The sequence below is a fragment of the Mastigoproctus giganteus genome, chromosome 9, assembly GCF_048544385.1.
Source record: "Mastigoproctus giganteus isolate SK-2022 chromosome 9, ASM4854438v1, whole genome shotgun sequence".
NCBI classification, from domain to species: Eukaryota; Metazoa; Arthropoda; class Arachnida; order Uropygi; family Thelyphonidae; genus Mastigoproctus; species Mastigoproctus giganteus.
The window spans coordinates 154,788,224-154,812,635 of NC_143583.1; the positions used below are offsets into that span (position 1 = coordinate 154,788,224).

The 24,412-nt window shown below is 40.1% G+C and overlaps 1 protein-coding gene across 1 annotated transcript in view; it reads left to right on the top strand.

The window, feature by feature from the left end:
• LOC150080828 (uncharacterized) overlaps nucleotides 1–21,687 on the top strand; it is a 53,670-nt gene extending 31,983 nt beyond the window's left edge. Inside the window, exons 2-3 of the mRNA XM_090380835.1 lie at nucleotides 762–837; nucleotides 19,525–21,687. Of these exons, the coding sequence (XP_090236961.1) occupies nucleotides 762–837; nucleotides 19,525–21,687 (2,239 nt within the window). The remainder of the gene's footprint in view (nucleotides 1–761; nucleotides 838–19,524) is intronic.
• The last annotated feature ends 2,725 nt before the right edge of the window (nucleotides 21,688–24,412 follow it).

Genomic DNA, 24,412 nt, shown 5'->3' on the forward strand with positions numbered 1-24,412 from the left:
CTAAAACTTTTTTATTGACACCAAGGACTTTCTGTCGGGATAACTGCGAACTCATTTGGCTATGTCAAGATTATCCGGAAAATATTTGAAATGTATTACTTTGAATTTTATCCTGTTGTGTTGAATAACGTGGCGATTAGCTAGTTAATATTGAAAACAGCCATTCCGGTTTTTAGCCGTTAATTATTAAAAGAACGGTTCCAGTCGTTTCAAAGATGAATCAAATCTAAGCTCAGCACTTTTTCTTCAGATTTTTTAAATGTTTTAGAAGATTTGTTGCTACAGAGGATTTTTTAATTTGTTTTTTTAAATTATGTGTATTGTAAATTCTAACTTCATCATATTCCCCGCTATTGTTTATATTTATTTTCATGTAATTTTTAATTTGCATGGTTAATGAGAGCCAACGAAACAAAACGCCGTTTATAAATATTGTAGTTCCTGAATATTAATATCTTGTGATTTTGTTGAGCATTTGAATGAAGTCAAACGTCGAAAATTCAGATCATTAGCATGTGAGGAAATATGATAGGTGCATACGCGCTGCATAATCATCAGAGAGCATGACGATCAGGTTTTTGAGTGTTTTTTTAGACAGACCAAGGAACACTTATACGCATGGTTAAGGAGGGGGCATATGCCCCCCGAATGTGCTCCTGCATACACGTAATTATTAGTTTATATTTAAAATGCTTCCACACAACTACAGTTTTAACACTGAAAAAAACCTCGAACTAAATGTGATTTATTTCTCTTTATAGTGATTTGAGCATGAGCTGTTTGCAGAGGTTGTGCAGAACGTCTGCACTTTTCCTTCTACTACTAGTTTTTGCCAAGGTAAGTATCTCCATTTCCATGGAATTTTCCTATCAAAGGTTGGAATTAAATTTTGCTACTAGGGCTATGAGGCAACATTATATTGTATCTGTTAATTGGATGTACTCCTTGGTCGATTTGCCCGTTTGAGGGACGGAAAAGTCCAGCTTATGTGAGATAAAAACCATATGATACTCTCCTGAGACTAAATAACTCAGCCACATTGTGGGAAAAAAATTCCTTGCTTCATTAAGGATTCTTGCCTTTTTGCACCCAGTGTGTGCAGGATAGTGATTATATCCACTGTGCTACTCATTAAGGTTGGTCCGACGAAACCTGGTTCCCCTTTTCATTCTAATAAAATGACCGAAATATAGCAAAAGCAGTATAAGTGCATGGATTCGTCTACTCTGGTGTCAACAATGCAGGTTGGTGGTGGTAGTTTAATGGCGTGGAGAGTGGTTTTATATACCACCAGGGTAACATTTGGGTACCATGGATTATCTGGAAATACACTGGTGTGTAAAACTTAAGGACCAGTCGGGTTTTCACCTGTAGCTTCCCATAGGAGTGGCCTGGATATGGGAAAAGCATACCGAGGAACCTCATGAGGTACAGAAATTATGAAGGAAACAACACAATAACGGAAACAAAACGTTACAGAGGGACTTTATTCAAAAATGGCAACATAGCACTGGCTATCATGATACAGATGCATCACTGCCAAAGATGGAACAAAGGGAAGAGGTGGTGGTCCTCAGTAGGAGATATGGCCATCCCTAATGTCGATGCAGGTTTTGCACCGCCTGTCCATAATTAGAACAATGCTGTTGATAAGTTCTTGCGGTAACATCGTCCATTCCTCTGCCAGCGCCATCTTCGGCTGGTCATTTTCTGGTGGGTGTGGACGTGCCGCTAGGCGTCTCCACAGAGCGTCCCATATGTATTCGTTGAGACTTAGATCGGTGTAACGAGCAGGCCAATCCATACGAACAATATCCTCACTTTCCAAAAGCATATCAACAGCTGCAGTGCAATGAGGTGTGGCGTTATCACCCATAAACACGAACTCGGGACCAATGGCACCTCGCAACAGATGCACATCGGGAAGGATTACCTCAGTACAGTAGCGTGCACCGGTTACAGTACCGCCTTCTAGTATCTGGAGTTCTGTACATCCATCCAAGATAACGCCTCCCCAGACGAGAACACCTAGACCGCCATATTGATCCCTTTCAGTGATGTTTGCGGGATGATACCGTGTGCAAACCTTCCGCCAGATTAGCTGACATCCAGAATCGCTGCTGAGACCGAATCTACTCTGATCAGTAAAGAGTACCTTACCCCATTGCGCTGCTGTCCAATCCTTGTGTTCGATGCACCACTGTAAACGGTGTCTCCGATGGGTAGGTGTGAAAGGGACACAGCGTACTGGCCGTCGGGCAAACAGTCCACTTTGTGGAATTGCCTGGCCACAGTAAACCGCGATATCTTGCGTCCTATGTAGCTGGTTTGCAATGGATCCAGCTGTCTGGTGTCGGGCCCTCTTAGCCTGTAGGATTAAATAGCGGTCATCATTGGGAGTTGTTTTTCGTGGACGACCACCACAGGTCCTTCGAACAGCTGTACCTGTCGTTTTGAAGGTCGACCGGTATCGCCCATAGCATCGTCTCACGCACGTGAGACGATGCTATGGGCGATACCGAACTCTGCAGCCACACTCCTTGCACTTCGAGCTTCCCAATTATTCGACCCCGGGTAAAGTCATCCAGATGTTTTCTACTGGCGATTTCGTTGTCTGTAGCTCTGTATGAAACCAATCGGACGTCGGTACTTTGCACATAACTGCTGAACTGCTGCTTTTATCTGTTTATGTGAGCCCTCTCATCACGATTCAAATTTTTACATATGCACCAGCTTTCTACTGAACGGCCACAGTTATGCAAATCGCCACAGACTGTTTCGTTTGATTTTGTGGTTGTAACCTTTAGAAATAGTGTTGGTCCTTAAGTTTTGCACGCCTGTGTAATATTAAATCAGGCACATCTCTTTTTGACTGTGGTGTACCAATGTGCAAATGAGTTCCTCCAACAGCATAATGCAGCATGCCACAAGGCCAGAATTCTACGGAACTGAAGATGAGACTGAACTGAGTCCCAAGAAGATGAGACTGATTTGAGCTTACTACTTTGACTTCCCCAGTCATCAAATTTCAATCCAATTGAGCATCTGTGGGAAGAAGTGGAACGAGCTCATCGAAGTAGAAGTCTGCAATTCAGTTGAATTGGGGTTTTAGGAATATCAGCTACTAAGGTCATATCGCTCTGTGTATGCTATCTGTAAATTGCGTGTGTTCTGTGGTCGATTTTCTGTTTTCCGGACGAAACACCGGAGTTTCCGGGAGAAAAACCATGCTACTCTCGCCCGAGACCGAATAACTCAGCCACATTGCGAAAAGAGGTCCAGAAAAATTCCTCCTGTGATCGACGGGACTCGAACTCGGGTCTTTTACACCCGGTGTGGGTAGGACGTGTGTGTATACTGGTTCAGGGTGGTTCCCAGGCAAATGCCCATCTCCACCTAAATCATTTAAAACAGAAAATCTGTAAAGTGGACCTGATAAATAAAAAGATAGCTAAGAAATAAGAAGACAAAACATATTTTTGGAAAAAGAAGTAAAGTAAAAAAAAAAAAAAAATTTTAAGTTAAGTTAAGTTCATAATCTAAGCTAAGTTAAGTGTATAAACAAGAAATTTTGAATAGGAAAGAATAAAAGTAAATATAAGAGAGATGTCTGTGAGTGTAGTATGTTGTTTATGTCAGGTCACTTTGCCATCAGAAAGCAGCTGAACTCTTCAACTGCAATCTGATGCCCGTCCCTGGCACGTGGAGCCGGACCTGGTTCTGTCTTTAAAAGCTGAAGCGCCAAAGCGCAATTAAACACTCAACAGAGAGAGTGCTAGACTGTTGAGTGCCAGCTGTCCAGCCTTGGGCCGCCCAAACCCAAGAACTGAACAACAGCCGAACAAAAAAAAAAAAAAAAAAAACCACTGAAGTGGTCCATGCCCAGGAGCCCCAGACCCGACCAAAAGCTTCCAGGTCTGAAGCTCCCAAGCCCTGATGTGGGTAGGACGGCGATTCTACCAACTGTGCTACCAAGAGGGCAGAAATCTGCAACCATTCAATTTGCAATAACCGTGGAAAGCACAGTTATTATCGGCCCTAAACGCATTATAGTCTTAATACATCATACACTATCAGGCATCTCTCATATTGTGGAGTTATACTTCACAACTGTTTTTGCCATCATTGCATCACTTGGGTACCTACCCACCCACAAGAAGGGCCAAATAGCCCTGAAACGGTGCCGTCTGGGTGGTGGTATCCGCTGAGAATAAGTAACATTAGTCTTCTCCTTCAGGTGAAGCGTTACTTATTGGAAGTAGTGCAATATCATGGCAACTCGTTGTGAAGGTATTCACAATATGAGATATAACTTAAAACGATGCCGCCTTTGCAAATATTTTGCTAATTTAGAATTGGCTGTGTATTAATGATGCATTTGCACTTAATTTATACATAGTCTGTGGGAAGCACTTGACTCAACTTCGACTAGCATCTCTGTGACATTCTTTCAACTACTCTTTGAGTTCTAGCCACGATACATCTCCAGACTGTTTTGGGGGATAAAGTAGGACCTGCTCATTATTACCGAATAAAGTGACCACTGTGTGAGTGTGCTAAATGAATCAACACTTTAATGCTGTTAAAAGCCTTATTATACCTCACCGCAGGTTTGTTTGGTATAATTCCGAATGGCAAAACAAACGGAAAGTTTGAAATTTGTGCAATACTTTCCACCTGTTCTAATAAACTGCACTCTATATTCCGAATAGCGGAGAAAATGTTAACAATAGGAAAGATGTTAACAATAGGAAAGAATAAAAGTAAATATAAGAGAGATGTCTGTGAGTGTAGTATGTTGTTTATGTCAGGTCACTTTGCCATCAGAAAGCAGCTGAACTCTTCAACTGCAATCTGATGCCCGTCCCTGGCACGTGGAGCCGGACCTGGTTCTGTCTTTAAAAGCTGAAGCGCCAAAGCGCAATTAAACACTCAACAGAGAGAGTGCTAGACTGTTGAGTGCCAGCTGTCCAGCCTTGGGCCGCCCAAACCCAAGAACTGAACAACCTTGCATCACTTGGGATGCAAGGTTGCGATGTCCATAACTGTGCATTTGCACTTAACCATCAGGCGGAAACTTGAGTGGTGAATACTGGAAATACTCTTGTGTTACTGGGTCCAAAAAGTTTTCTTTATAATCGAGTAGACTTCTGGCTGCATTACTTGCTGCCATCCTTGTCCGAACGGGTAAAGATTACACGCAGGCTGTGAAATATAACTTAGTACTGTATACTGATACGAAGAGATAGCCTTAGCAACCGTTCTCTGTTTACTTTCCTTGGAAACCGACTTCCCTGGTTAGACAGGTAACCGACATCCGGTAGCCTGACTCGTTGGCCAGGTGACGTCTGTTGGGAAGACGCGGGTTGCAATTTTAAACCTTCCAGTACTGGGTGCCATTTCCCGCTTTTTCGAGTTTAACAGCACCGACAGAGAAAGGTGTGTAAGTATGTGAGCTAAGCTACCCCGGGAAACCCGCTATGATACGGAACGAAGGCACACGCACCTTACATTTAGCCTATAGGGCTTCCGTGAGATGACCTTGGGTCCGTCCCTTCACCTAAAATACTTCCTGTTCCACTGCACGGTATGTGCTGCGTGCACGCACGCTGCCTCACGCCTGCGCCCACGGCTATTGCCATAATGCCCTGACGAGCAGTGAGATGTTGGACAGTGTTCGCCGTTACTTGCATGGATCATCTCCGCCTTCCTGACACTGGAACGTAAATGGGATAGGTGGCGATGAGAAATTGACTGTTCTGAAGTCTCACATTTTATCCTCTAGTCCATTAAATCTTTTCCCATCCACTGTAGGCCATCTGTTTTAGGATGATGTAACCCTTAGGTAGCAATGTTAAATCTCTCAAACTGGTTTCCCTTCTGCGAACTCCCATTAGACTATGAGAGACATAGGTCAAGAGACAGAAAAACTTGTATAGGACAATGGTACAGAATTAGAAACAAAATCAAGAAATAAACATCGGTGTTTAGAAAACTTAAGAGTGCTACTAACTTTTTTTTTTTTTTTTTTGTAATTGCCTATCAATTATTGTTTATTGGGATTGGTGGAGTCATAATTTCAAATAACATATAAAATTTTTAAGGATAACCTTTTTTGTGTCCCATGTGACGTCTATTAAGCACCGTGTTTTATTTAAAAACATTGATATTTTAAAAACAAATTCCAAGCCTCTCCAACACAGCGAAATCGCCAAAAGTGGCCAAATTGCTTAAGTATTTCCATTGTGCTGCTTTCAATGTAATTGTAATATTTTCAATAAAACAACTTAGTCTTTCACGATGTCGATTCTTTTGTCCTGCTAAACAATGTGAAGTACGAATGCCTGGATATTTCAAAAATATTTCAATTAACTCATCTTTTAAATAGGAAAGTTAGCTTGCTACTTACCGTTACTCCTTTCTTCATTAAAGCATTAACACTAATTCACAGATACGTTAACATTATTGAAAATATTGTCTACATCCTTTTCTGAAACAAAAGTCTTACCATTGTTCGAATTGTTAGACAATAGTGCAATAAACAGTAAAATCGGTTAGACACAACCCCCCCCCCCCCAATTTACATCTTTAGAGTTAAGAGTAAAAAAAAAAAAAAAAAAAAAGAACCTTTAACTGTTTCGTCGCTTGGCAAAATTGGTGATGGCCACTTGGGTTACCGAAAGTAAAACACAGGTTGAAAGCTCTCAGCTTCAGTCCAGATATCAAAATTAATAATGGCTAAAAGAAATCCACACATTAACAGTTAGACTTATTTTAGTTGACTGGGATCAAAGTTTACAGAACTTTAAAAGTTTTAATCTGTATTCATTCAGTTTAAGATCGCAAAAGATATAACAAAACAGTATCAATACTACCGACTAATAATAATAATTCAGACTGAAATTATAATTCAGAATGTGTTTGAAGTATAATTGCGGTCTTGTCTAAAAGTAATGCAGGATCATTTAGACAAGGCAGCAATTAAACTTCAAAAAACAGAGTATGGGTTTCTAAAGGGGAAATCTTGTTTGACCAATTAGAACTGGACACTACGATGTGGTCACAAAGGAACTGGATGCAAAAAAATAATTTTAATACCATATACTTGGATTTCAGAAAAGCTTTTCATACTGTTGCACATAAGACTGCTGTACAAACTGGAGGAGTGTGTTATTAAGGGCAAGTTGCTGCTATGGATAAAGGGATGGTTGAGTGGGAGAAGACAAAGAATAGTAATCAGTGAACATTGTTCTTCGTGGACAAATGTTGTTAGTGGAGTCACTGAGGGTTTGATGTTGGGTCCGTTGTTTTCAATATTTATCACACTTAATGTCCAAGTTTGCAGATGATACAAAGGTTGGCAGGATGGTTAATGACAGTATGCTACTGCAACAGGATCTAGAAAAGTTAGGCAGATGAACTGAGAAATGTCAATTGAAGTTTAACATTCATAAAGGACAGTACAGTATTGCAAATTGGTAGCATTTGCAGAGTAAAGTACCAACTGTGTGGTACACTGGTGTGCAAAACTTAAGGACCAGTCAGGTTTTCACCTGTAGCTTCGCATAGGAGTGGCCTGGATATAGGAAAAGCATACCAAAGGGACCTCGAGGTACAGAAATGATGAAGGAAACAAAACCGACACAACAACGGAAACAAAACGGTACAGAGGGACTTTATTCAAAAATGGCAACAGAGCACTGGCTGCCATGATACAGATGCATCACTGCCAAAGATGGAATAAAGGGAAGAGGTGGTCCTCAGTAGAAGGCCTCCCATATGGCCTCCCATAATGTCGATGCAGGTTTAGCACGGCCTGTTCATACTTAGATTGTTGATAAGTTCTTGCGGTAACATCGTCCATTCTTCTGTCAGCGACATGCTGGTGAACATTTTCTCGTGGGTGTGGACGTGCCGCTAGGCGTCTCTCCAGAGCGTCCCATATGTATTCGTTGGTATTTAGATCGGTGTAACGGGCAGGCCAATCCATACGAACAATGTCCTCACTTTCCAAAAGCATATCAACAGCTGCAGTGCGATGGGGTGTGGCTTTATCATCCATAAACACGAACTCGGGGCCAATGGCACCTCGGAACAGACACACATGGGGAAGGATTACCTCAGTTCAGTAGCGTGCACTGGTTACAGTATCTGGAGTTCTGTACGTCCATCCAAGATAACGCCTCCCCAGACGAGAACACCTCGACCGCCATATTGATCCCTTTCAGTGATGTTTGCGGGGTGATACGGGGTGGCTCTAACAGTGAAGTGGGAAATTATCGACCTGCCAGTCTGACTTCAGTGGTAGGCAAAATCATGGAGGAAATGTTCAAGGGTGGAATTCAGGATCATTTGGATCAAATTAAAATTCTCAAGGATACTCAGCATGGTTTTGTAAAGGGAAAATCATGTTTAACAAATCTGGTTCGCTATTTTGAAAGGGTCACTCACGAGCTGGATTTAGGGAATAATTTCGACATTGTTTATTTAGATTTCAGCAAAGCTTTTGACTCAGTCCCACATGAGCGGTTGCTTTATAAGCTGGAACAGGTTGGAATCACTGGGAAAATCCTTAGATGGATAGCAGGATGGCTTCAGGACAGGAGGCAGAGGGTTGTGATAAATGGCAATTCCTCAGATTGGGTTGATGTAAGAAGTGGGGTTCCCCAAGGATCAGTATTAGGACCACTGTTGTTTTTAATTTTCATAAACAACATCGATGAAGGGATAGAGGGCGTGATGTCTAAATTTGCAGATGATGTTAAAATTGGTAGAGTAGTTAATGATCACTGTCAAGCTGAGCTTCTTCAGAGAGACCTAGATAGACTTCAGGAATGGTCAGAAAAATGGCAGCTATGCTTTAATCCAACAAAGTGTAAGGTATTACACCTGGCAAAGAGTAATCCCAAAATAACTTATTCACTTGGTGGAGTTCAACTAAACTCAGTACTGGAGGAAAGGGACTTGGGTGTTACGATACGATCAGACATGAAATTCTCTGAGCATTGTAAACAAGTCGCAAGGGAGGCCCATAGTATCCTATCGATGATCTATCGAACTTTTGCACGTAGAGATAGGGACGTGATAATTCCATTATATAAGGCTTTTGTTAGACCACACTTGGAATACTGTGTTCAAGTATGGAGACCGCACCTAAAGAAAGACATCGAGCTTCTTGAAAGGGTGCAAAGGCGAGTAACTCGCCTGGTGAGATCGGCAAAAGGGTGTCCATATGAAGAAAGACTTCGAATATGTGGGTTGCAGAGTTTGGAAACTAGACACCTTAGAGGAGATTTGATTGAGGTGTTTAAGGCTGAGAGAGGCATCAGTAAAATGAATGAGGACGGAATTTTCAAGGTTATAAAGGATGCTAGAACTAGGGGACATAAATTCAAGTTACGGGGGGGAATGTTTAAATTGGACTGCAGGAAGTTTTATTTTAGCCAACGAGTTATAAATTGGAATAAGTTGCCTACATAGGTGGTAGAGGCTGACAGTTTGGGGAAATTCAAAGGTCATCTGGATAGTACCTTCGGGTCAGCGAAGCGCATAGGATGATAGGTTAAATTTCCTTTTCTTTTACTAATTATTATTACTGTATTTATTTATTTTATTTTATTTATTTTTTATCATTGTTTTATTCGTTTTTTTTTTTTTTTTGTTTGGCCGGTGCAGCACAAGCCATAGGCTTTCTTGCACCATGCGGCCATTACTAATACTAATACTAATACTAATACCAATACCGTGTGCCAACCTCTCACCAGATTAGCTGACGTCCAGAATCGTTGCTGAGACTGAATTTACTCTCATTAGTAAAGAGTACCTTACCCTATTGCGCTGCTGTCCGGTCCTTGTGTTAGATGCACCACTCTAAACAGTGTCTCCGATGGGTAGGTGTTAAAGGGACACAGCGTACTGGCCGTCGGGCAAAGAGCCCACCTTTGTGGAGTCGCCTGGCCACAGTAAACCGCGAAATCCTGCGTCCTATGCAGTTGGTTTGCAATGGATTCAGCTGTCTGGTGTCCGTTCCTCTTGGCTTGTAGGAGTATATAGCGGTCATCATTGAGCGTTGTTTTTAGTGGACGACCACCACTGGTCCTTCCAACAGTTGTACCTGTCGTTCTGAAGGCCGCCCACGCACTGAGACGATGCTATGGGCGATACCGAACTCTGCAGCCACGCTCCTCGCACTTCGACCTTTCTCGAGCTTCCGAATATTCGACCCTGGATAAAGTCATGCAGATGTTGTCTATTGGCCATTTCGTTGTCTGTAGCACTGTATAAAACCGATCGGACTTGTGTAACAATCGTGCTCACCATTCGCGGTAATGGTGAGCACGATTGTTACGCAGTTCAGCAGTTCAGCCAAACTGCTGAACTGCTGCTTTCATCTGTTTATGTGAGTCCTCTCATCACGATTCAAATTTTTGCGTGTGCTCCAGCTTTCTACTGAAAGGCCACAGTTATGCAAATAGCCACAGCCTGTTTCGTTTGATTTTGTGTTGGTAACCTTTAGAAATAGTGTTGGTCCTTAAGTTTTGCACACCTGTGTACTATGCTCTTCGTAGTGGAAAATGAAAAAAGACCTGTGGGTAATTGTGCAGTCACATATGAAGTTCTCTGAGTAATGCAGAAAGGCTGCCAGGACAGCTCATGGGATTTTGTTAGTAAAGTAAAGTGTAAAGTGTGTTTGGGGTCAAACGGCACCAGGGGTTTCCCCCATCTCCGCGTAGTTTACATTGTCGTGTGATACAGTACACTGTAAAGGCCAGAGATTTAAAAGTGTATGGATATTGTACATGATTAGTGTTGTGTACCGTTGTTCTTCTGGCCATTTAGCCGCCAGGCCTCTGCTGAGGCCAGACGTTGCCCACACTTTGCCCCGTGGAGGCAGACCAGGTACACCAATATTTTAAATAAGTACTCTGGCAGGTCCTGCCACCTAGTTTCCTGAGATTTCAGTGGCTAGGACCTAAAAAAAAAAAAAATTTTAAAAATAAAAAAATAATAAATAAATAATAAAAATAACTAAGTAAAAAAAAAAAAAATTTGAGAGCTTATCGCGTGGTGGTTGTGCTAGAATTGTGAGGCCGAAAATTGTGGGCGAATCAAATTTGTCTGTAATTAAGTTTGGATGTGTGGGGCTTTCGCTTGGGTGCAGGTAGAGTGGGAGGGAGACTGAAGGCTGGGGGGGACGACAGACAGAAGAATGGAGTCGATAGGGAGGGTGACTCCAAGATTTGGTGGGGCATGCCCCACCAGAAGGTAAAGTGTGGGTGGCAATGAGGGAAGGAGACAGAGGGACCATCACCTCCCCCCCGGCCAGGGAAAGGGAAGAAAAGTGGACCAGGCAAGGGCGCCAGGTCAGATCGCCAATAAGGCTAGTGTGCAGAGAGGCTCTGCAGTTTCTTGAGTCGGTGGAATGTCATTTTTGGGACATTGTCCCATCCGAGGTTTACAAAGTCCAGTTTATTTTGTAGCCATTCATTGGTTAAGGTCCCATCCGAGGTTATTTAGTCCAGTCAGCTTGGATGTGAATTTGCGATTTCATTTTGTTCCTTCTGTTATGAAGTCGGATCCCTGCGGGTTTGATTTGTTCTGGTGGTCCTTAGTGGTGTCGAATTGTTTTTCAGATTATGGGCAGCTTTGATGGGTACTTGCATTCTCTTCATTGCAGTGGTTGCGGCTGGGGGAAGGTCCGTCTTCTGCTGAAGAGGCCCTGAGCGAATTTTGTTAGCGCTTTGTAGCTGTCTTCTTCTTCTAGGATGAGGTGTTCCTGGTTTTGCAGTGTGAATCGAATTTCCGTGATGAGCCGGCAGCGTAGATCTTGATACAGGTGACAGTGATACATGAGGTGTTCCCATGTTTCGGTTTGGCCACAGTGGCAGAGAGGAGTGTCACTGAGTCGGAAGCCTGACAACTTGTGTCTGAATGCACCGTGTCCGGTGAGTAGGTATGTGACCAGGAGTCCTGGAGACAGCCAGTGGGGATATTATGGGTATACCGTCTGAATTGTCGGCACGAATTTCCGGGTGATTTCACCTTTTATTGAATTTTCCCAGCGGGTTTGCCAGGTCTGTTGGAGATGCAGTGTGAGTCGCTTCTTTTCCATTTTAGGGTCATTGGCTAAGTCAATCGTGTAGTTCAGGCAGGTGGACGTTTTTCCTTTGCTGAGGTGGTGTAGGATTCCGCGACGAACGATCTCCAGGTCCAGGGGGAGGGCACCCATAAGGACCTGCAGCGCGTGAGTACTCCCGTCCTGCAGGCTCTGGAGATCGTTAGCAGGGTATATTTTTGTATCGTCTCGAGTTTTCTCCTGTTGACCGCGGTGGTCGCTTTGTGGTACCAGACTCCGGAGGCATATGAAATGGCTGGCAGGAATACTGTCGTATAGAAGAGGGCGAGGGTCCTTTTCCTCAAGCTCCAGTCCTTACGGGTGACTCTTGCAAAGAGTGCAGAATAGTTTCTGATTTTATTCCTGATGTATGTCAGATGTGGTGTGAAGGATAGATTTCTATCGAGCATGACTCCCAAATGTTTTAATTCCGTTGCGAGTTTGACGGTTTTCCCCTGTACTTTGATTTGGGGAGGCCTCCTAATATCTAGGTTCCCCTTGAGTAGGACTGAACATGTCTTGGTTGGAGAAATTGTGAGTTTGTTGTTGTCAGCCCAGTCTTGCAGGATAGTGACTGCTCTATTTGCGGAGTTCTCTAATTGTGCTCTGGAGTCCTCAGCAAGCATCAGAATAAGATCGTCTGCATAAGCCTGGGATGTGACGTTTCCAAGGTTGAGATTTAGGAAGCCGTCTAGGACGACATTCCAAAGAAGATGGCCCAGAACGGAACCCTGTGGGCATCCTCTGTGTATCAACCGTGATACGGAGCAATACGGGGATTTTGTTAATGATATATAGGAATTTTACCAGCATGGATAAGGAGGTGATTATCCTATTGTATAAGGCAATAATCAAGCCACATCTTGAGTGCCGCATACAGGCTGGACGCTGCAACCCGATGTGCCGCCAGTAAGCGAAATCAAATTTGCCGCCCCAAAATATTTCAATTAAAAAATAAAATAAGGCGTAAATAATTATTATTAATTTATTGTAAAAAAAAAAGAATCATATCTCACATATATAATATAATTAAATAACAAACAAAAATAACAAAATCATTCTGAAATTCTGGAAATAAACTTTAAATTCTAGATCACAGTAATCTTATTCTATCGCAATAATAAAATAAATGAAAAATTATAATGTTAAAAAAAATTATACAGATTTGTTTCCTTGCTTTAAGAGATGCGGATTTATTAATTATTGTTTATTTGTATCCTAAGATCATTTTCTATTGGCTGTATTGCCAAATTAGAGAGTCATTGTTGAGAAATATGTCAATCGTAAATAATTTTTGATTAATTTTAATTTTGAAAAAACTCTGTTCACCTGAGGCAACTGAAACTGATAAACTCAGAATAGGCATTAGCATTAGTAGTGGCATATGAGGCAAGAAAGCAAGCTCATACAGCATCAACCAAAAAAAAAAAAAAAAAGGAATAAAACCCATTTCCCATTCACCTCTCCATTAGCTGAAAAAGTTTGTCCAGTTCTTCCTTGAATTTATTTAAGTTATCAACTTCTACAACGACAGATGGAAGTTTGTTCCAGCAATCAACTACCCGCTGGCTAAATGCAAATTTCGAACATCTGTTCTACATCTGTCTTTCCTCAATTTGAATCAGGTTCGTAATCTGAGCAAGAGAAAAATCCCAACAGCATTGAACCTGCTCAACCCATTCAATGCCTTATACACCTCAATCAGATCACATCGAAGGCGTCTAGTCGCCAGACGGTGGGTACCCCCGTAGCCAGGTGGGAAGGAGTAGCAGTGAGTACCACACGCTTCTTGATTAGACCGGGGTTCGAGCCCGTCACCACCAAATACGGAAAGGTCAGGGAATGACCACGCATATTCCGGAGCAATATGGCCTTAGTTGCTAATGCTCCTAAAAAAAAAACCAAACAACAACATCCAGACGGTGCAATTTGCAAAACTTAAGCCTTTCTTGGTAAGAGTACCCCTTTGTTCCTCTCATTAGCATAAATTCTTAATGCACCTGCTACATTTGGAAAAGTATCTTTAAAATTGTTTTTAAAAATATATTATAACACTTCGGATGGAGTAATATTGTCTTTAATATAAATTTGAAGTACTCTGAAGTTCTTCAGTAATGCTAAACTATCAATATCAGACTCATTACGATTAATGTCACTTAATTTAATATGTAAATCTTTGCAAAGATTAAAAAATCGTTATATGACCATTTTTTTTAAATTCAGAAATATTATAAAATATTTTTAGTATTTCTACATGTTCTTTCATATTTCTAAACCTTTCAGTTAACAAGAAAATTTTTGTGCCCATAATTTTAAAGAAAAATAATTTTGAAATTTTTTTGCGGACCCTGAATAGTTTCCTCATAATCGAAATGACGTCTTTTCAATCTTTTCCTTACAATGCTTACTTCTGGAAACTAAGCGACAATGCCAATGATAGTAGTCATATTATTAGTCGAATCGAGAATTTTTTGGAATGCTTCCTCTGTTCTGTTTTCTTGAAATTATTCTGTGATTTCCCATTGGTATGGGTGTAAGGCAAGGATGTTCCATGTCCTCCATACTTTTTGATTCATACACAAAAACACTGATGAAAGAATTCAAAGAAGGGCTGAAAGGAGGTATAAAAGTAGGAGAGGAGAAGATAAAGACAATACAATGGGCAAAGAGGCATTTAGTAATAGAAAAGAACTATTGAGAAGAAATTTCAAGAAGGAATTAAGAAAGCAAATGGCGAAAACATTAATATGGACTGTATGGCTCCGAAACATGGACACTGGAAAAGAGGAAATTAGACGCCTAGAAGCTTTCGAGATGTGGGTGTGGAAGAGAATGGAAAGGGTGAAATGGGTGGATAGAGTGAGTAATGAGATTTTGAGGAAAGTAGAAGAGAGAACGTTAGTAAAGAATTAAGAAAGAGACAAAATAGCTTTATAGGACATGTATGGAGAAGAGAAAGCATGTACAGGAAAGGGATTGAAGGGTATATATGTGGCAAGAGAATTGTTGGGAGAAGAAGAATTGGAATGATGGATTGGATGATAAGAGGAAATTATGCAGGAATTAAAAGTATAGCACAAGATAGAGAAGCATGGTGCCAATGGACCTGCCTGAGGGCAAAGAACTTGAAAAAAAAGACAATTTTACAACTGCAACATATAAATATAAAACACAGATCTAGATAAGAAACTTAGCGTGCCTGCAATTTCATGTACTGTATTTATTTCAAATGAATTATTTGCCTGCCATGTTGAATACTGGTAAACGATGGAAGTCGCGTTGGGCATCTGATTGTACAAAACCAATCAGATGACCAGCGCGATTTCTGGGTATATGGGACAGGCGTTTGGTTAGGTTTTAAGCGTAACACTAAGTTGCAGAATGGTAATCCCTTTGGCTCTTGATTCGTGCTTAGCAGCAGCACTGATTGACTCAATTGCCTGAAGGCCAGAGGTGCGAACAATGTGTTCCCAGTAGTCTCTCGCAATCCGTTCGTTATATGGATATTTTCTTCGTTCTACTGAAACTATTATAAATGTAATTTCCCAGGGGAATTTTAAAAAAAAATCGCTAAATAGAAAATTTATCTATAAAGAAGTTCGTTAAACAGAGGTCCCCCTTATATATGTCAATTTTTTTTTTGGTGCCCTCCTGAACTGCCGGCCGTAAGCGATACTTACTTGCGGCTGCCCTGCATACAGGTGTGGAGGCCTCATTTTAGGAAGGATGTGGAGCTGCTGGACCGGATAAAGAGATAAATGAACGGAACCCCCTTTAAAGATACCAGAGGTCCAGATTCCAAAAAGAAAAAAAACTTGCATATATAAATATAATAAGAAAAAAACAATCATTTTACCTATCTGTTTAAACACAAACGTCGCAATACAATGATCGCTTTAAAATTTTGAGATTACAGAGGCCATGCGAAACCTTTATGTTGAAGCCCTAGGCCAGCGCCTCATGGGCCTGTTTATAAGTACGGTCCTGTATGGTGGTATACAATAGAACTACCCCAGGGACTCACATTCGGTGAGTATGGGCTTGGCAAACCCACCCAGGGTCCTGAGCTGGATATCATCATTCTTCTCTTTCTTGGTGATTCCTTTCTACTTCTCTCTCTCTCTCTCTGAGGGTAACTCGGGAATTTTTTTTTTTTTTTTTTGGTCGGTGCAGCATAAGCCTCGGGCTTCCTTGCACCATATGGCTAATAATAATAATAATAATAACAACGATGGAATGAGAAGACAGCGAGAAACTTCAGACAGGGATTGTATAAGAATTACAAATCCCATTCTTCCACCAGCATAAACCTTAGCTCACCAAGTGACTGAGGAGCTGGCTGTCGGTGTGCAATGCAACGCCCAAGGGCATCCCACATATGTTCAACCGGATTTAAGTCTGATGATTGTGCTGGCCATGGCAGTTGTTGCATATCTTCAGTTTCAAGATATTTCTCCACCACTTAAGTTCTATGTGCAGTGACATTGTCGTGCATGAAAAGAAAATCTGGGCCAACTGTACCCCTAAAAATCATAGACAGGGTTCGAAGAGCTGTTCTTTGTACATCTGCGCGGTTGCAGCACTCCTATCAAAAACATGAAGAGAGAGGTGCGGCTGTTGATTATTATTCCGCCCCAGACGAGAACACTACCTCCAACTTAAGTGTCACTTTCTCTGATGTTGGAGGGATGGGACTGCATTCCTCATTGTCTCCATATGAAATAACATCTAGAATCTGTTTGTAGGCTAAACGGGACTCATCAGAGAACAGAACTGTACCCCATTTGTTAGGGCTCCAAGTCTAGTTTCGACACGCTCTGCAGTGGTTTGGGGTTAATGGGATACAAAGCACTGCTTCCATACATGGAGTCCACTTGAATTGAGCCGTCTTAACAGTCTGGTTTGAAATAGTTTCACCTGTGGCAGCAGCAACCTCAAGAGACAGTTGAAATCGTAGGGTTCCATCTTGCTCTTAGAGCCAAATAGTAATCTGTTCTGGTTGACGCAGCCCTTGGGCAGCTCTTCTTGTAATGGTTCCTGTCTCCTGAAACTGCTTCCATAGTGCTGAGACGACACTGCGTGCAGTGCCGGTGCCAGGCTATTTCGCGCCCTAGACAAGATACACCCCAAAAAAATGCCAACCAAAAAACTTGCACATTCCAAAAAAATTGTCAACTTCAATTTTCAAAAACGATGTCTTGTAGAGAAAACGAAAAGCACAAACTTGAAACTGCTAAATTTATTTTAAATTGCAGGCATAAGTAATACAACAATCTTTGATTATCTTTCTCAAATACAAAATAAAATGTTTTAGCACACAAATCATTTTGAATAATCTTGTGAATTGTGATGTTAAAATTTAAGTCTCTGTCTCTTAAAAGTTTCAATTTCAGGCACATCAAAATGTCACTTTGAGTGCCTTTTCCTTTGCAAATTTTGTCACCAATTCCTTCAGGTCAAGTGGGCATGTTCAATTGATATTGATGCCAAGCCAACTAGTCTCTTTTGCAACATTGTTGAGCATATGTAAGTTTTTATAAGTTTTAGCTTTGAGAAACTGCATTCACCACTTGCCACTAAAGTGTGAGAAGCATCCTTAGAGCAACAGAAACATTAGGCATATTATCCAAGAGTTTTTGTTGTAGTATGAAGAGGTAATCCTTGTGGCGGCATAGACTTTGGAGGTCTTCGAGCTATCGCTATAAATTCATAGCACAGATCTTCAGCACCAATATCTTTGTTTACATTGTGCATCAATGATTTTTCCAAATTCTTGCAAGCCTTAAGTACATCTTCAGTAGATTTTTTGTTGATACTGTATATATCATACAGGAAGCCAAATAGGGAATTATACTGTTGTAACTGTTGGAATCCCTCACTATAAGCGAAACCTACTTTGAAAATCTGCTTTGGATCTTGTGTTGCCTCTTCTTGGGCCTCATGCTCACTTCTGTTTCTTTCTCCTCTTTCTAACTTGTTCTGACTCAAACTTTGGTAGTATCTCTAGCTCAATAGCATCTATCAAAACTTGTTGAAACCCATCATCACACCTTCAGCCCACAATTTAATTCTTGGTAACTTGTAATTGACTTATAGCTGAATTTAAATCAGCTTCCTTATTTTGTAAAATTGACTTCAAAAAGGATGTTCTACCATGCACAACATCCTTGACAGTACAGAATTTTATAAAACATTATAATTAACTATAATTCATAGCACTGTTGTGGTATTTATCTTAAAATAAAAAAAATAAAAAAAACAGGAATGAAGTGATGTCGCAACCCATATTTTTCATAGTCATAAATTTTGCATAATGTGCAGCTCTGTAAGGTGGTAGATCAATTTCTATTGGATACTTGAAAACTGCATGTCAGGATGCGTACTACATCAAATATTCGCCTTCGGCGACACTATTGATAACGAAGTATTCACGAAAAACATTTTGTTCTGTTAATTTTGTTGAGAAGTGCATAATTAATGATAAACTAATGTCTCATTATGTGAGGCTGATGGTGTCATAAGGACGGCATGGCAGAAATTCATTGAAGAAGTGGTATAAGAAGTATCATGAAACATCTGAGAATAATCTGTAATTATTTAAGAAATTAAAGGCACATTATACCCCAATGAGATTGAAGAGCTCATTATTTCACTGGTTTTCACATGTCGAACTTTACAATCTCAGCTCCATCTGGTCAATGGTTGGTGGCAAACGAAGTGCTATCATCCTTCGTTTCCCACTAACATAGAGTATACAGATATGCAACCGAAGAAATAGTAGTATCCTTCATAGAGTATGAATATCTGCATACCTTACGGGATGTATAGTTGATTTCTGGTTCTGCCAAATTGGACATCTTTGTGGTGCTCCATTTCATTACGATCGCCGTGTCTGTTAAAATGCATGGATTTTACGATCGGCTTGTCTATTTTTCCAATGAAAAAAAAGATTCTGTGGGTGGTTGGAAACCGTGCAAACTCCCAGAAATAGACTCAATCTATTAGTGTGAAACAAATAAATAAATAAAATAAAATTACTCATCTCGGCTGATTTGATCCTAGGCTGTCACCTCACAATGACTCCCCATAGACTTAGTAAAGTGAAAAAAAAAAAGAAAAAAAAAAGAAAAGATGTACCGGTTAGAGTTAAACAGTCAGCATTCTACTTGTATATGTGCTGATTAATTCGACTTTTGCCATTCATTCAAGGTCCGACATGAGTTTTGACTGTAGTTATGAACTACGTACTGAAATATTCGATTCTGATAGCATGGAATGACAACCACTTAATGATAAAAGAAGAAAAAAAAACCAGCCATTCTAGATTTTAACAAAGTATAAATTAGTAGTATGAATTCATGAAATTCACTCTGTTGTATTCATCTGATATTTTTCTCTTTTACTTTCAGGGAGATGAACATGTGGTTAATTTGCATAACACAGAAGGCACAGTCGAACACTTTCAGGAAAAAACAATAACTCCAAATTCTGACCAAAAGGATCATGAACTTCAGGAAAAAGGATATGCCAATCAAATACCTCCTCCACCCCAGCTGCCAGAACATCTTCCAGTCAAGCACGAGCCTATTCCTTTCCCTGTTCCTTTACCAATACCATTTCATCCTGGTCATGTGATTGTGCCCTCATTAGGGCAAATGCATTTCAATTCATTGCAGCGGGTTGGCAATGAGCAGTCCCAATCATCTACTGCTTACATACAAGGCCAGCCCGTGGTGCTGCTCCATGGTGTTCTTAATGGACAGCAGGGACAAGTCCACGACCTACCACCATCACGATTTATACAACATGGGCAAATCCAAGGAGCACCAACCCTATTTGGAAACAGTCAAAGATTAGCACCCGAAAGACAAGACCATCATTCTCAAGCTCAGGCAATTGCTTTGGCACGTGTGAGAGTTCCAGATATCCCACAGGGACATCATCAAGGTGTCTTGCAAAACCCACCAAATCAGCCACCGCCTCTGCCTTCAAAGATTATAACTGATAACCTTCGGAAAGTAGCAAATGGAGAATTTCCTGCTGTTCACACTCAACATCGAATAGTTCATGGAGTTCTTCATCATGTTCTCCCAGGTCTGGTTGAACCTGATCCATCAATTCAAATGGGTGTTATCCAACCTCCTAAACAAGTCATGAAAGACTCTGGTCAGCATTTGAGTGGCGCTGGATCTCAAGAGGCTGCTGTTCTTCAAGTTCATCCACAGTTAATTAATTATCCAGTGTATTCAGGACCGAATTCACAAGCTATAATTGAAGAAAACAGTTGGTATGACCAAAACGTTGACAACAGTAATTTTCCAGGATTTCCTAACCTAGTCAGCAGTGATTCATGGCCACTACCAATGCCAGAAATGCCAAAAATCGTCCATATTGACGTAAAATGTGAGAAGAATCTGATGAAAGTAGCTGTCGATTTTGATAAGCCATTTCATGGTGTGATCTTCAGCAAAGGTCATTACAGTTTTGGCAATTGTGTACATTTGCCTGCTGGCTCAGGTCATCGAAGCGTTTATTTTGGCATTTCAGTCAACAGTTGTGGTACAATGGGCAATGCACAAAACGGCGTATATGGCTACAATGTTCAGAGCGGCACTGGTTCCTTCTTTGAAAATACAATCATAGTTCAGTATGACCCGCATGTTCAGGAAGTTTGGGATCAAGCTAGAAAGCTGCGTTGCACATGGCATGATCAATATGAAAAAGCAGTAACTTTTCGTCCTTTCCCAGTCGATATGTTGGATGTCGTCAGGGCAGACTTCGCTGGTGATAATGTGGGATGTTGGATGCAGATTCAAGCAGGGAAGGGTCCTTGGGCTAGCGAAGTAGCTGGAATCGTCAAGATCGGTCAGACTATGACGATTGTATTGGCCATCAAGGATGAGGAGAATAAATTTGACATGTTGGTAAGAAATTGTATTGCTCATGACGGCAAAAGGGCACCGATTGAGTTGGTTGATAGTGCAGGCTGCATTGTTAGACCAAAGTTAATGAGTCGCTTTACTAAAGTAAAGAACTTTGGATCCAGTGCTACGGTCCTTTCATATGCCCACTTCCAGGCGTTTAAATTTCCCGATTCTATGGACGTCCATTTCCAGTGCACTATCCAGATCTGTCGTTTTCAATGCCAGGAACAATGTACTCATCCGGAAAGTTCTCACTCGGCAAATCACGATAATTATGTCGCCACAGAAAGTTACTCGCCAGTAGGACAACCTCGAGAAGAGCGTGATTTGTCTTTGCAGAAAGAACCATCTTTACAAGACATTACAGAAATTGGAGTGAATCGTGTCATCAGAGTAGTATCCCCTGGAGACTTGGCCTTCTCATTTCACACTAATGACAGTGTTCCCGTCTACTATAATTCCGAAAGAAATGAAAGCGGAATTATTTGCATGTCTACTCCCGGATTTGCAGCTACTTTGGTTGTTCTTTTAGCAATACTTATTATTGCCTGCCTTCTCTCAGCTTTTATGTGTCTCCGTTACAGGACTGCACCCAATTTTCCATCTTTTCCTTATGACTTACCTGTCTTTAAGAAGAGCAAACATTAAAAACACTTCTGTTAGGAACACGTTTAACTTTGCACCTTTGTGTTACCCCACATCCCCACCGGAAAAAAAAAAAAAAAAGAAGTCACGTCAGACTAAATTTCCCTGCACACAATTCGTTTTACTACCGTTTTTAGCATTTTTTAATAGATTCACTTCATCAATAACAAGAAAATCATGAGTTTATGAGATGTGACATTAAGAATTGTAAGCATTATTTCCACTACATTGAATCATCTATATTTCACGATCGATATTAAGTGACCAAATGCATTATTAACCTGAAACTTTTCCATTTCCTAAGACCAGGAGTAGAACCATGTGAATATATTTTATAAATTTACTTTGATCGCTCATATTAAGGGACAGTTTTCCTTTTGGAGCTTTATCTTTATATTACAGTTTTTTTTTTTCAAATTTTTATTTATTTACTATTTTTTTTTTTGTTTCTTGTTAACATTATCATCATCTAATGTAAATACTTAATCATTGGTTCTTAACCCTCTTCCCCCAATGAACCCCCTCCCCCCCATGCATCCAAAGCTCGAATGACGTCCTTTAGCAACTCCACTTTAAATTTATGATTATGGGTCTACTAGGGTTACGTGTTTAGGTCAAGCATTCTTATACCCTTTGCAACAGTCCCAGAAATGTGAAACATCTCTGGTTAAGAACCACTGACATAAATCAACAGATTAACTTCATTTTAGAAATCTCACTGATATCTGTTGTTAAATGCAAAAGAGAACTATGAACTTTTTCAGTGGCAATAAAAATGAGAAAATTACATTAACTGTTATTTATCATACGTGAATTATTTATAAGGTATACATACTAATCGAATGAGAGATTCATTTATCTTTCCATAATTCAAAAGAACCTGATTATTTTTCTGAATTATGGTAAAATAAAACACAGATGTGAAGGAAATAGGGATAAAAATGTGATAAAGTGAAATTTGTAATATGCATTTCTGAAGAATCACAAGTCATGTAACTGTTATGAAAATATTTGTCAACTAAAAATTAGAAACCCACCTAATAATTGATGTTACTGTCTTTAGCTAATGTTAAAAAAATATATTAAGCGCTTTCTAGTTATGGAAGCTTGAAATGTCACCAGTAGAAGGAACTATGTCTAAAGTGCATAACTTTCACAACGCATGTCATAGTCAAGTGGTCAGGCAACAGTTGCATAAGTACACATGCTTTGAGTGACCATAGTTCAAGGTACATGACTACTAAATATGTGTGCTTTTTACTATCTTGATACAAGATAGTGCTGCTCTCACTATCTTGTGAACTCCTCTGACTATGTGGCCATCCTAGAGTATAAACAGAAAATTTCTTACATTGATACTATGATATGGAGGGCTGGTGTTCTAGTTTTGGAAAACCAAGTTTAAACCTAGCAAGACCATATGCAAATTAATTACATGACCAGCAATTACAGTTCAAAGGATCTTTTATATATATAATATAGCAGATCATTGATGTATCCAGTTTATGGGAATGGAGATGGGTCTGTGAATGTTCAATCTCTCTCTACCAGGTATCACTTCTTCGTTAGGACCATGAACTAATATCATGTTGAACCAGTTTTCCTGAATCAACACTCTAACATAACTTGACATGAGTCAACTGTGTTGAAAAGTGACACGAGGAACACTGAACCATTGATATTATAAAAAACTGTCCTCAATTTCCAAAGCGACATAGGTAGAAGAATGTACTGCCAATGCTTTTCTAGTATGGTTACTAGACATCGCCGATTTCCAGCAGTCTGCAGAATGTCCCCAATGTTTAGAATGGGTCCAGAAAAGGTAACACTCAAGATCTGGAAATCATTGGGTACTTGAGATTATTCTTTTCCGGTTCAATAGTATTAAATATTTCATTTATTGAAACGGTTAATGATCACATACCAGATCGTATTCATATTACTGCCAGTTGGATTTATACTTCTTTATTAACGAAATGGTCTTAGTTCTCACAGCAAAACAAATTTTGGTTTCACAATGAGTTGCACTGGCACTGCACTACTTTCAAACATATTTGTTTGAAAGTATAGCCAGATTAGCCTTTTGGTGAGGTAACATTACCAAAAGGTTAATCTGTCATTTAACAATTGTCTCACTCTTTCAGTAAACGGCAGAGTAATCTTTTAGAGATGTCATTTATTTGAAAGTAGTACAATATCAGGGGAACTCATGAAGGCAAAGTTGGTTCTGCTGTAAGCATTCAGCCCATTGTATTGACTAGCCATTTTAAAAATCCAATTGGCTACTAAAAAACATGAGGACAGGACAGTCCTACTTCTGTACAACTCCTAATGTCTTGACTCCTTTTTTTTATTTTATTTTATTTAGCCAGCAGGTAATTGATTGTTGGAACAAACTTTCATCTAGTATTATGGAAGTGGATAATTTGAATAAATTTAAGGAAGAACCGAGCAAATTATTAGAGGAGGCTGGATAGGTGATGTGGGACATAAGAATTTTTTTTTGACTGATGCTCTATAAAGCTTGTGCCTTGCATAATTTGCCACTTCTAAAGAAGATCCAGCTTAATTGCTTTATTTTTAGCAATTGATATTATTAATTTTAACCATATAGGATATTGTCATTTATTTATTAAATTCATAGTCTATTCATTTGTTTTTATTAATAAATTATATTTTTTAATGATCTGAATAATTTGTCTGTATTAGTTAAAATTATAAAATATTA